Source organism: Wyeomyia smithii, chromosome 3 (assembly GCF_029784165.1).
Source record: "Wyeomyia smithii strain HCP4-BCI-WySm-NY-G18 chromosome 3, ASM2978416v1, whole genome shotgun sequence".
Lineage (NCBI taxonomy): Eukaryota > Metazoa > Arthropoda > Insecta > Diptera > Culicidae > Wyeomyia > Wyeomyia smithii.
In genome coordinates, this window is record NC_073696.1 from 184,313,419 (window position 1) to 184,328,358 (window position 14,940).

General features: G+C 40.3%; 1 protein-coding gene across 1 annotated transcript in view; it reads right to left on the bottom strand.

Moving 5' to 3' along the window:
- LOC129732068 (homeobox protein 10) overlaps window positions 1–14,940 on the bottom strand; it is a gene marked incomplete at its 5' end in the record, with an annotated part of 105,012 nt that overhangs the window by 55,768 nt on the left and 34,304 nt on the right. The window contains one exon of the mRNA XM_055692563.1: window positions 11,016–11,203. Within this exon, the coding sequence (XP_055548538.1) occupies window positions 11,016–11,203 (188 nt within the window). The remainder of the gene's footprint in view (window positions 1–11,015; window positions 11,204–14,940) is intronic.

Consider the following 14,940-nt stretch of genomic DNA (forward strand, 5'->3'; position numbering starts at 1 on the left):
TTGCTTATTTACAGATCGTGATACCACCAGCGTTTTGAATCTTAATTAACTCCCTGGAACAACAGCAAAAAATCACACCGGAAGCAACACCCGTAGAAAGCGCTAATCCTACAACCAGTTCCTGCATGCATATCTTCGACTCACTGGCAATTTAATTAGTCTAGTATATACCATTTGGATGGTTGAAAAAAAAACAGCAACATAATACTTCCACCACTATGTTTGCGAGGAAATAGCTGCACTGCAAGCTATAGTTTCTTTCTACACCATCGAGTTCGATATTATTTAAAAGCTGCACTATTTACAAAGAACCGAAGATAATCATCACAAGCGAAAATTTTGCGGTGGATGCCTGTTCTTTCCGCCCGTTGGTAACCCTTTCCAAACCACTACCATATCAGAAGTTTTTGCTAAAAATGAATGTTGCATATAGAAAAACATAGAACGCAATCATCTTCAGAATATAACGTATTCAAAAATTGAACTGCTTTCCCGCTGAACGAACACTAAAACTGTAGCGCAAAATCTCCGAATTCATTTGCTATGGTGGTTTTCCCAACCAACACGGACACAAACATAAAGACTAAACCCGGAGAGAAGTGCTCCCGAACGCTCGAGAGCACACCGTCGTGGTTCTCTTCATCAGCTTGATAAATTGCACTCACCCATACTAGTGACGCAATTTTCCACCAGCGCACGTTTGTGTTAGTGGATAATGGAAAAATCAGAATGGGTTTCTCCCTTCATCACTCTGTAGGGTTACACATGTAGCTGAGTTAAGAGGGTATTTAGAGTAAATGATATGTTTAAACGTTTCCTTCCGTGTGCCGACCGCCGATGATGGTGCGATGGAGGGTGGAAAATATGAATGGGACGGAGCAACCCCAGTAGATGAACGGAACCGTTTTTCCTCTATCTGGTTAAATCTTTTGTTATCCCCAATTACCTCTGGTGGTGTTGTCGACTTGATGAGTAGGCCAGCCCGGAACGAGTGTGGGAGAAGGCGCGAAAAAGGGGGAATCACTGGTGTTGGTTGGCGTTCTCTGCGAGGATAATCATTTCAAAACAAATCCTTTGCGAACAGCAGGAGAGATACCCGGTACCCAATTTGGTGGAACGGAATCTTCGACACGATGCCAGGCGGTCGTCGTCGGAAGGCGATGCTTATCACGAGAGCAAATTGAGATCATTACATTGTTTGCATGTTTTGATCTGGGACACGCGCTGGTACATGACGGAATATAAAGTTGTTTACCAACAAAATTTGGATCGCATCTCTGTGCATGATACTTTAACGCACGAAGGGGGAAAGATTCTCTTATTAATCTCTTTTGGTAACAATGTACCAGTGAATATGTTTCATGTGCAGACAAGTTTTGAGTTAATGACTTTTGCAAGAATCACTCATCAAATGGTACTGTTTTAAGCAACAATCAAATTTCGTAAAAAGATGCTTTCGAATTATACTTATGCAGCGATTAAATACTGCATAACCATGGACAGCTAATTGAAATATTCATAACAATTCTACTTTTTATAGTTATTTCCTAGATTTAATTATTACTAACGTGATATAAGCTTCAGGCCAAATTCTTTTTTAGAATGTTCACCAGGCCATTTCATTTAAAACGCTTTTGTGTCACTGATAAGCATATTTTAAAATTTACAGTTATCAGTATGAAAAGATGTTTTCTGAAGTAATAACTCCGTGTTTTATGAATTTATTATTTGATTTATTGTTATATTTTTTTATTGTTATGACAATAATGTACTGTAAAACACAGTTTTAGTTTGCATGTCAAGAAACGTTTTCGGGAATTGTTAAAAATGACACAATGATGACTATGTGTAGCTATGTTACTATTTACTGAATTTATTTCTTAGGGAAGCTGATTAAAAGCTGATCAAAAAAAGCTAAATTAATCCACCTATCGGTCAGACCCAGCCTTTCTCATTCAAACTTATTATTTGTAAAAATAGATTTACATGAACGACACTTTGGAGCACTTTTATACCTTTGGTTTTTCGAGTGATTGCTATACCTTTCTAGGAGAAAGGCAAAAATCAGGAGTTTTATTTCTTTAAACTATTACATTTTTTAAAAAGGATTTCGAAATTTGCTTAAAGGTTTATTAAGCAACTTATCATACACTTTTCTCTATACTAAAATTCAAAAAGAAAAATAAGTTTTTCTATTATCTGATTAAACCCGAAGCCGAGAGTCAAGACAAGTGTCGATGGTTGTGGTGTGGCGTGGTTATCTCACAACTTACCTAATCGGTCTAAGTCCAGTCCTTGCTTATAACCTGAGATTTTGTTAGGTGAAAACACTCTTGGATAACATTTTAATCACATGTGGTAGTAAAGGCGGTGGCACGGAGAATACAGCGTGCGCGAACAAACGAACAAAGGATCGAGCGCCGCGCAGCATTCGGTTCTGCAAGATCGGCGCTGAAGAGTGCGATTAAGGCAAGCAAGAGGGCCTATCTCGATAGGCTATGCGCGAGTGGCAATACGAACCCATGGGGTAACGCCTGAAGGATTGCGATGGCCAAGACTAAAGGCGCGCTGGCGCCTGCAGAGCGATCACTAGCGATGCTAGAGCGTATCATCGGGGGACTTTTTCCACGCCACGAGCCCAGTCCTTGACCTTCGGCAGTCGAGTCTCACGCCCAAATTTCCAGTATCTCAGACATAGACCAGAGAAGGTCAACCAACCTGCCGAACATCCGATTCTTGAGCGACGACAGTCAAACTGGAAGTGGTCTTCAACAGCGGTAAAGCCACAAACACACGTTGTGAATGGTTCATTTTTTCCGAACAAAGTGCGGTGAAAACCTAAATCAATCCACCTAGCGGCCAGACCCAGCCTTTCTCTTCCAAACTTATTATTTGTAAAAATAGATTTACATGAACGCTTCAATCCAATTAATGTGTATTCACTTTTTAGGTTCTAAAATAATGATGTTGTAAAAATAATATGATGTCAAGAAATAGCGAAATAAAAGAAATGACTCTTAATTCCGAACAATTCAATCACGAGCGATACCGGGAACATTCAAATGGTACGATACCACATTTAAATTATATTGAGGCCACATATATTGATCAAAGCAGGTATAGTTTTAAATAGCCTTTTAATTTCTTTTCTTTACATAACTTTCGAACCACATATCAAATTGTTACGAAGTTTGTTATTTGTAAGTCTGAGAGATGACTCGTTCGTATGACACTAGTTATGTTCAAATGAGTCGTGTAATCTTTGAGATAATAGACTTTAGTTGTTTTATTAACAATTTAATACATAACGGTTGCTTAGTTCGATTATAATCAAATGAAATGGGAACGTATAGGGCAGCCAAACTTTGAAACCACGTGTTTAATAATAATTCATCAGTTAACCCTTAACTAGCCCGTTCACCTGATAATACTATTGATCAAATCGGTTGTGTACTTTCTGAGATAATGAAGTTTCGTGATTTTCACAATTTCTTTTCATAACTTTTGAACCACAAGTTCAATCTATATAAAATTCAAAAGTGAAGGGTTTTTAAGATAGCCCGTTCATTTGATACCAATTTTATTGAAATCGGTTGTGTGGTTTCTGAGATATTGATGTTTCGTGATTTTTACATTTTTAAACATAACCTCTTGAATAAAAATCCAATTACAATGAAAAAAGGATCTTATGGGGCAACTAGAATTTCATTTGCATATAATTTTATTAACATCGGTGAAAATAAAAATCTGCACATACACACACTCACACACACACCCACACCCACACACACACCCACACCCACACACACACATACACACCCACACAAACACCCATACACACCCACCCACACACACCCACACCCATACACACACACACACACACACAAACACACACACACACACACACACACACACACACACACACACAAACATACAAAAAATGCTCAGTTCGTCGAACTGAGTCGAGTGCTATATACCATTCGACCCTTTGGATCACTTTCATATCTTCGGTTTTGCAAGTGATTTCTTTACTTTTCTAGGAGAAAAGCAAAAAGTTAAAAAAATTATTAATTAGGAGTAAAATATTCGTTCTGAAGAAATAACGAAATAAAAGAAATGACTTTAAATTTCGTACACTTCAATCACGAGCAATACCGGGAACGTACGTATAGTACAATACAAAATTTAAATTTTGTTGAGGCCATATGTTTTGATCAAAGCAGTTACAGTTTTAAATAGTCTTTGAAGTTCGTTTCTTTCCATAACTTTTGAACCATATGTCAAATTGCTTTAAAATTTCTTACTTGTGAGTTTGAGAGACAACCCGTTCAAATGACACTAGATATGTTCAAATAAGTCGTGCGATCTTTGAGATAATAGACTTTCGTTGTTTTTATAATTTAATACATAACGGTTGGAATAAAAATACGATTATAGTCGAAAAAGATGGGAACCTATACGATAGCCAAATTTTTCATTTGACACTAAGATTGTTGAATTTAGTCCAGCCATTTTCAGGAAAACGAGTGAATTTGAAAAGTCATCGGAACATGTTTCTTTTCACAATTTTTGAACCACGTGTTTAATCACTATAAAATTCATCAATTAACCTTTAACTAGCCCGTTCATTTGATACCAATATTGTTCAAATCGGTTGTGTACTATCTGAGATAATGAAGTTTCGTGATTTTCATATTTTGATACATTACAGACAAAGTAAAAGACCGATTACATTGAAATTCAATAGGGTGTTATGAGGCAGCTAGAACTTTCATTTGACACTAATTTCGTGTAAATCGGTTCAGCCATCTCTGAGAAAAGTGAGTGAGTTTAAGTACTCTTCGGAATATGTTTCTTTTCAAAGCTGGATTTCACATTTTTAAACATAACAGGCAAAGTAATAGTTCGATTGCAAAAAAATCAATAGGGTCTTATGGGGTAATTAGACCTTCCAAATGACACTGATTTTGTGGAAATCGGTTCAGCCATCTCTCAGAAACATGAGTGAGATTAAACACTCTCCAGAACACGTTTCTTTGAATAACTTCTGAACCACGCGTTCAATCTTCATGAAACTCAAAAGTTAAGGGTTTTATAAGTAGTTCGTTGGTTTAAAACCAATTTTGTTAAAATCTATTGAGTAGTTTCTGAGATATTGATGTTTCTTGATTTTTACATTTTGATACATAACCTCTAAACTAGAAATCCGATTACAATAAAATTCAATAGGGTCTTATGGGGCAAATAGACCTTTCATTTGCAATCAATTTCATGAAGATCGGTCCAGCCATCTCTGAGAAAATCGAGTGAGATTGGGAGAGCGTTACATACACACACACATACACACACACATACACACACACATACAGAAAATGCTCAGCTCGTCAAACTAAGTCGATTGATATACGAGATTCGACCCTCTGAAGCACTTTTATACCTTTGGTTTTTCCAGTGATTGCTATACCTTTCTAGGAGAAAGGCAAAAATGTTGCGTTGCGCAGATTTCTGTTCGGGACACGAAAATTCACCATTTGGAGCAGTGCCGGGGCATCAGATTCTCCAGCTTATGCAGATGAACAAACATTGCTGTATTTTTCTTGTATCTATCAGGGTACGGAGGCAAATTGTCGGGGTTACTCCATGGTAAGTTCCGCAGTAACAATCGAATAAACCGTTTTTGAGCCCGTTCTATCCTAAGGTTCCACGTGACCTGGTAGGGGTTCCATACAGTACTAGCATTTTTTAAAATCAGTCGTACAATTGCACAGTATAGTGCCTTCCAACAATACGGGTCAGGAAAGTTTTTAGCCACCTTGGATACAAAGCCCAACTGTCTTGTTACTTTAGAAATCAACCCTGAGCGGTGCAAATCAAATATCATTTTCGAGTCCAACAGGATACCCAAATCAGTCACTGCGGTTACTCTGGTGAGCGTAATGCCGTCAATATGATAATCATTGATAATTGGTTGTGATTCACGATGGAACGAGATGACTTAACATTTTTCCACGCTAACAATCAACTTGTTTCTGTGGCACCAATCAGCAAACAAACTGAGACAGGTTTGTAAACGGCGACAATCATCCTGCGTTTGGATGGCAGCATATAACTTCAAATCGTCAGCATACACCAATTTAAAACAACCTCTATTCGAAATCAAAGCAGCATCATTAAAGAATAGAATGAATAGTAGCGGACCGAGATTGCTACTTTGTGGGACTCCGGAATTGTTTGTAAATGCCCCCGATACGCAACCATTAATCCGTACCCGAAGTTCACGATTCGTTAAGTATGATTCTAGCCAGGACACTAATTGAGTAGAAATCCCAAACCGAGACAACATGTTAAGCAGTATTTGATGGTCAATTTTGTCGAAAGCTGCCTTTAAGTCTGAATATATAGCATCGACTTGCACTTTTTTTCCATATTCGTTATACATTCCGAGGTAAATTTCATCAAATTTGTTGTAACCGATCTACCAGGCATAAAGCCGTGTTGGTCAATTGAGGTTAGTTTTTCGTGACATCTAGCATTATTTCTATAATTTCCAACAGTTTTGAGGCTGGGGATATGCTCGGGATCCCTCGATAATTAATCACATTGTAACGATCACCACATTTAAAAACAGAACTCATAAAAGCCTGCTTCCAGATGCGAGGAAATTTCATCTGCTGGAACGAAAGGTTGAAAATAATACTCAACGGTAGCGCTAAAGAGGCAATGCACCGGCATATCACAACAGCTGGCAGATCATCAGGACCAGGAGCGAACGATCGTTTCAATTTTTTCGCTGCAGTCAATACCGTTTCAACATCCACAGCAAATGCGTTGAGGTCGATTAAATCAACGGGAACATCGCGGATGGCGTCACTTATCTCCGTTCTTGAAGCAGGATTCTTTGAAAATACCAATGCAAAATGCTCAGCGAACAATTGGCAAGAATGTCAATACACAATAACATCAGATGATGCCGTAAATTCCATTGACAGGTATTGGGCGCACGTTTTAATTCACTTAACCCTCTAGTGCCCAGTGCCGCCTTTAGACGGTACTCAGTCACACCTCTATAAAGCTTCAATCAATACTTAAAATATGTTCAAAAAGATCCATAGTGATCTTTTCGAAGTCCGTCTGAAAATTAACTTAGGCACTAGAGGGTTAAACGGTAAGTGCCCCAGGCGGGTGATCTCGGGGGTTGGATTCGCGTAACCTTCGCAGTCAGCCAATTGTTCAATATAGAGCAAAACGATTCTGCCATTTCATCAACATCATTAGGTAAAATCGCATTCCAGTCAATGGTGGTCAAATATTGTGAAAGCGCCGCAAAATCTGTTTTACGGAAGTTCAAAGGCCGCTCATTTCGACTTTCAACTGATTCTTCACATACCGCTTGTATGATGGGATGTTGAAACTTATGAAATCGTCGGCTTAGCAAATGACATAACACTAGAGATCTACGGCGAGTTGATCGAGAAGCTCAAGTTGACGGCCGTGCACTGTATACGCAAGGTCGAAGACTTGATACACTCCAGGAAACTGGAGCTAGCGCACCATAAAACAGAGGTCACGGTTGTGAATAATCGCACATCAGGGTAGCAAGCAGCGGTCAGAGTCGGAGACTGCACCATAACCTCAAAGCGATCTTTGAAGCTCTCAAATATAGGAGTCACGTCAACTGTTCCTGCAAGAGGCCTTAAACGGCTATTGCAGCACTATCTCGAATGATGTCGAATAACTCAGCGGTGCATGGCAGCAAGCGTAAACTTCTTGCCAGCGTGGTTTCGTCCATACTTAGGTATGGGGGCCCAATGGTCCAAAGCGCTAGGTTATCTAAAGTTATCATGATACACTGAAAAGTACCTACGGGCTCATGTGCCTGAGGATTCCGAGTGCGTTTCGTACAGTGTCATACGACGCAATCTGCGTCCTGTCCGGCATGATGCCTATCAGCCATTAGGGAGGACGTAGAATGCTTCGACCAACGTGACACAAGGGGAATACGAGGTACCAGAAGATCATTCTCGATGATTAGATGGCAGTAGGAATGGTCCACTTCCACGAAAGGTAAATGGACGCACCGACTTATTCCGGTGGTATCCGGATGGGTCGGGAGGCGACATGGAGAAGTTAACTTCCACCTGTCACAGATGCTGTCAGGTCATGGTTTTTTTTTTATTCTCGCTTATTTTCCGTCGGTCTAGTTCCGCCACTGTTGTGGCCAATCACCGACGCCCAGGGAGGCGACTCCACACCCAGGACCCTAACTCACGACCCGTTTATTAACGGACCGGCGCCAACGGCTTTACTTCCTCATGCGATGGTAGGCGTGATCCCAGAGATTTTTCGCCTCAGAAAATCTCCCGGTGTCGGCTAGGATTGAATCTAGACCAGTTGGGTTGGTTGTGAGTGTATCACGCCACCTCACAACCATCGACACCTATGTCGGCGGTGGGATTCGAACCCAGGCGTCGAGCGTGGTTGGCGGAGACGTTACCAACCACACTAGGCCCCCGCATGGTCATGGTTGTTTCAGGCACACACTACATAGATTCGGGCATGCGGTGTCCCCCATGTGCCCCTGGTGCGTGGATGCGGAAGAGACTGTTGAGCATTTCTTCTTCGTATGTCCTCGTTTTGCGCGTGCGCAGAGTGACAAGATGGTGGTGAGTGGGCCAAACATTACTCCGGACAACCTAGTTCAAAGGATGTGTGGAAACCCAAACATTTGAAGGGTGGTTTAAGCATCCGCCTCTCAAATAGTCTTAGAGTTGCAAAGCAGGCGACAGGTTGACCACCGACACGCCAGTGTTAGCTAACTGCCAGTCTCCAAGTTAGTTAGCTGGCAGACTTGATAGAGCCAGGAGGTAGCCGCTCTCTGAAACAATACCTAGCGGTCATCCTGGGCTGGAGACTGCCGGGTTTTTAGTGGGCCAAACCCTACACTACCTGAGGTTGGTCTCTCAGGTGCTTGGCAGCAAAACTTCCCTCTACTTCAGGTAGAGAAAGAAGGCGGCACCGGGCTGTTAGTCAACTAGCTAGGAAGGGCCCTAGATGAAGTCGCCTTCCCGGGCGTCACCGGCACAACAATAGAGCGAATAGGCCGACGAAGAAAAGTGAAATAACAAAAGGGATTTGGTTAAGTAGATGCTTATCGTGAGTGGGTTGGTCAATCCACATGTAATTTCGAAAAAGAGATGGGATGAAAGATTCCGAGGTTCTATTCTGGATTCAAGTTCCAAAACTAAATCTGGGTTATTCCATCTCAAGTGTTCGAATTCGAACAAAATTTGTGGGTTGATGTATTTTGGACCGGAACTTGTAAATCCAAAATTTTGTACCGATTGGTGGACTTCTCGGCCATGGAGACTGACCCCTGATTTCTCAAGATCAGTTGTAGTTCTTCACGGTCCCAAGTTGGGGGCAGTCTCAAAGGCCGAAAATTTCGGATTTATAAGTTCTGGCCCAAAATACACCTTGTCACCTTGTTATGGATGACTATTCCGGTGGATGTCGTTCTTCTGAGGGTGACACGCATGCACGCATTTAAAGGCGGAAAAAATTATTTCCATTTTTTTTAATATTTCAATAGTTTAGCATTTACTTCGGATGAATATATGAAAGGAAATACACCTTAAGACAGTTGTGTTGTAGGTAAGACACATTCGTTATCCAAGCTCGAAAATCAACAAAACAATAAAAATAAATAAGCCTTCCATGAATATATAAGGTCGGTGCTTTCTGAATTTTGTTTTGATATTTTATAATTATAAATTCCAGTTCTGCGCTCGGCCTATTTGACGTTTAGGCATAATTACAGAAGACCAGCTGGCAATTCATTCATATATAAATGAGTGAATGAGAAAATATCTAATTAAATGGCAGAGTTTTAAACACAGGCAACCTTATTTGAACACAGTATATAAATGGAATACGTAATTTAATAGAACCAATACAGCAGGGAATTCAAATTGATCAAACAATGCACAACAAATCTTTTGTCATCTGCAAATTCACCGCACGCTCCCCCGTTACACACGCCGCAATCCTATCATAGAACAGCCTGTTAATCAAACCAGCAAAAAAAAACCATCCCTGAAATATCCTCACCTAATTACCCAATTTGTAAACCGACATATCACCAAATTCCCCGGCTTTACAAAACATCAATTCCTCACAAATTCAATAGTGCGAGGCATAGAACCACCCCTTTGAACAAAACAGAAAACTAACATAAAAAATGCGGTTGAAAGTGGTAACACAAACAGGAAGGATGCAGTGTCGAGCAAGGGTACCGAAGGAATCGTTTAATTCAATTGACCACCGTGTCCGTTCGGGTTGCAATGGGCCAGCCGACGCAATCTATCGATACTACAGAAATAGCATCTATAGCTGCGCTAAAGCGGACACGAAAGAACGCCGTTGTCTACAGCGATCAAAATCTCATCCGTTATATTTCCTCTTCGGTCGACCCTGTCGGCAGTCCAACCCGCCCCGATTGTAACTGCTATATACGTATACACAGTGAGCATTGCGGTTTGATCCTAGCACGACATTGGGTGAAGTACAATATCGACGGCGCTAGCGGAGCATGACGGGGGTGTAACAAAAGTGCAAACGTTGAAAAGGCTTTCGAACACCTCGTTTTTCATTTCCGAGTGGTGCGACCGACGGTCGAATGTTCGCAATGCAGAGTTGTCCTTTTCCCTTCCAATATAGACAAATCGTACCTTCTGGTAGAATTTGACCTTTTCAATTAAATGCAATACGCTTTCGAAATCCTTCGAACAGTTCGCCATAAAGGGAAAGCGTCAAGACGCCTTTCACAATGCGTGGTTTATGCGGTAACACCCACTTTATCCCGTATTTATGAATAAGTCGTCATATGTTTTGAGACCGAAAGAACCCATCAGAAAAATCTGTTACATTGGGATTTTAGCAGGTTTTCCTTTTGTTTCGGTGCCCATTGAACGCCAAGTTTATGATTTTTATGAGGCAATATATGTCCGCTGCCTTACCTTAACTTGAGACTCGGTCATCCCCAGCGCATAAGCCAGTTTCGCCCGTTCCGGTCCGGCCAGATACTTGGTTTGCTCGAAGGTCTTTTCCAGTGCGAAGATTTGCTGCCCGCTGAAGGTCGGCCTGGTGTGTTTCTTTTTGCCATCCTTATCCTGGTTGTGATGTGATTGTGATAGACTAGCTGACACTGTAAAGAACGGATACAGAAAGAAAAAGAGATCAGCTACTGTAACACAGCACATTTTCGGTGGTGTGGTGACCAACGCGGCTCACCAAGATAGAATGTTATGTGATTTTAACAAGCCCTCACGACAACAGATAATTACAAGTCATCATCTGTCGGCCCCCAAGGGGGATTCCGCACAGCAAGAGCTTGTGTGCTCGGCAATCGTTTGACCAGCGGCTAGTAAGGAGACACCTTCACACCAGTAGCTGTACCTAGATAGACATACCGTAACATTTCTTGTTGTAACAATGTCATTATTATTTCTCATTTGCTTCTGTGCAGCTTTCCACTTATTTGCACATCACATCGACTCTGCCGGCTACCAAGCCGTATATGTCGTAAAATCGGATGACATTTGAGTACGTGTTTCGCATTAAGCCAAACCAGCTCCGGTGGTAACCGTATGCAGCGGCGACTGACCAGTGAGTAGCCAGAAAGCGCAGCTGTGAATGGAGTACGAACCATAAACGCTACATGTAGTAGTAACAACCTGGATATGATGCACTGCGGAAAATCACGTTTTTGCAAACTCTTCAAAAAAGCTTTAATTTTTAAGAAACTGAAAAAATCATTCATTCAAATCGGAATCCCAAATATAACCAGGACAAAACTAATGTCATACAGCAATAACAATAATAACTGATACACGGTCAGTGTGAGACTGTACATGCCTTTTGGGATATAAATAAACCTACAACGACAAGAAACGCGCAGAAAATATTTGCACACCAGCATACAAGCAAACGGAACATTTCCAGTTCGCCTTAAGCGGAATAATAGCTCGAACGACGAATAGAAAGAAGGAAAATGTTAACTCGTCGGTAATTGGAAGTAACTTTATTTAATGAAACCATATACGCTACATCTACTGTGTTCCCATATTGTTCGAATGTTTATGGAAAAGCACTCGGGGAAATGGTTGGAAAACGCTGCAACGCTTGAATAAATTGAAACTTTTGTACCACAAGCTGCCCAGCCAATTGAAACCATACCTCAACGGAGAAGTACACAAAAACTGACTAGCAATAACCAGCTAACCAGCCACAACCACAATTTTCAAGTCTGAATATATGAGCGTAATTTCCTCAATTCTGTAATGATTAGTATTTTCAACGCATACATAAACTTTGTAAGTTGATTGATATGAATGATTTATTCGGTTACTAAAATATATCAACAAATTTGTATTAAGATTCAATTTCCAAGCAATATATTGTAATATGAAACCATTGCATTGAGGGCGGAAGTAAATTGAAAATTCAAACCCCACAGGTCTTTAGTGAGTCTACCAATTCCGTGAAAAATCGAATTCCGCAGCGCTTCCTCAACAGATCGATTTATTTTTCGATAATTATCAAAAAAAATTATAAACATTGAACCTAAAGTTCAAAAGTAAACATAAACCAAAATGTAAATATTATTTTCAGAATAAATAGCACATCAACCGATTCATCTAAACGCACTGTAAATCGCCATAATAATAACTACTATGGGATGGTAAAAGCTTCACATATAATAGTTTTATGGAATGTGTTATAACTGGAAAAACATTTTATATTTCACAATATCTCCAAAACTTATTACTCGTTACAAAAGCTTTGTATGTTGCGATTAATCCACAAGTAAACCTAGAAAATATATTCATTTAGATTTAAAGACACAATTCAATATAAATTTACTGATTTTACTCTTATACAGGGTGTCACCGTGAAAGTGATACACATTATTTATGACATAATATTTAAATAGACGAATTTTTCTTCTCTGGATTATTTTCTATTATTATAGTAGAGTAGTCAAGTTACAGTTGAATCAATTCAATTCAAATCTTTCACCTTGGCATTTGATTACAGCCCACACATGCTTTTCAAAATTATCACAAGCCGCACGTACTACTTCGACCTGCATTTCATCCCAGATTTTCACTAAACGGTTCTTAAAAGTGTCCAAAATCATGTTTTTAGCTTACCTAGCTTTTCCAGCATGGGGTACAAATGCTGAAGCCCAACAGATTCAAGTCGGGAGAGGATGCGGGCCATTCAGAGGTACTGTTAGAACACGGTAATCTTTCGTTGCACCACTTCCAGCCAATACTTCACGCGTTGAATCTTGTTGAAAGCATCTTTCTTCTGTCTGTTGTGAGCAGTTGTAATAGAGATTTGGCAACACTGTCGGTAATATTTCTGCGAGATATTCCATGAATCTTTTGTATCTTTGAAGCTCAGTTCCAAGGTCATTTTTGAGCCTATTTTCTCGAACCGTTTGGTGGTCCTGTACACGTATAATCTGTTCAAATTCAGATGTGACAGCTTCCTTCTAATCTGTACGTTGGTCCTTCCATTAAAACACAAAATCTTGATTTGTTCTTCACTTGAAACTTCAATTTTCATCTGAATCACTTTATCACTTACAAGTGAACTAAAAACATGTGTCGTAATCGAAACAAACACAGCTGATTAACAAGGTTGGTCTCTCGAAGCGAAAAGAGACACGCAAACATGTGTATCAATTTCACGGTGACACCCTGTACTCTTAATTTGATAATGGTTAAATCTGTACACACATAAGCACGAGATATATGTCGTAAGGATATCGGACGAAACTCCAGTCAAAATTATTCTGGATGACGACCCAACAGAAACGCGGCGTCGTGGCGCGCAACGTGCACGGTGGATCGACTAAGTGGAAGGAGATCTCCGCAGCCTACAAGAGTCTCCGCAGTCTGCAAGAGTGGCGACGGGCCGCCATGGATTGAGTACAATGGCGTCGGCCACACAGGCCTTCGTCTGATAGGTAAGGTAAGGTAAGTGTTAAATTTCCGTAATAATTATTTTTCAAATTTCAATTTGATCTGGCAAAGATTCCTTGGTAGTTGAGCTTTGAAACAAATAAACTGTTTCTCAAACAACTGATTCAATTTAATTTCGGCAGTATTATATGTTTATTTAAGTTTTGGGTAGCTGCTAGTCTAGACTAAGTGATGAAGCTTTACTAACGTCAGTTTTTTTTAAACAGCTTCGAAAAGCAACATCTTTTTCCACAGTAACCTTTTTCTTGTTGTCACCGTGAGGCGAGATTTGTAGTGAGCCCCTATTTAACCTCTGGAGTCGATTTTTGCTCGTAATATCAACTCAGTTCCGAAAATACTCATATTGGGTTGGAGAAAAAAATGTCGTATATCTGATCGAAATTTGATGCTTTATTTAACATACTTAAGCAGGTATTAGACAACGCAAATATTTGCTATTTTTGGTACGATTTCTATTTGCACAAAATAAAATCTGTATTGAAAAATAGCAAATATTTGCTTCGTCTAATACCTGCTTTAGAATCATCCGATTTAAATCATATATGAGCCATTTTGTTCACAAGTTTGTTGCCATTTAGAAGGCAACTTTATTATTCCCCCTTTATAACCCCCCCCCCCCTTCTCCTTATTTGCAAAGAAACGCAGACAGCCAGTTTTCGCAAACCTATTTTGTGGCCAACTTAGTATCACCAAGAGCGTTTTGCATAGACCGGAAGAGATAGTAATCACTCGGTGCCAGGTCCGGACTATACGGTGGGTGCGATAGAACATCCTATCCGAGCTCTCGTAGCTTCTGGCGGGTCATCAAAGATGTGCGAGGCTGAGCGTTGTCCTGGTGGAAAACAACACCATTCCTATTGACCAATTCTGGTCGCTTATGGCCAATCGC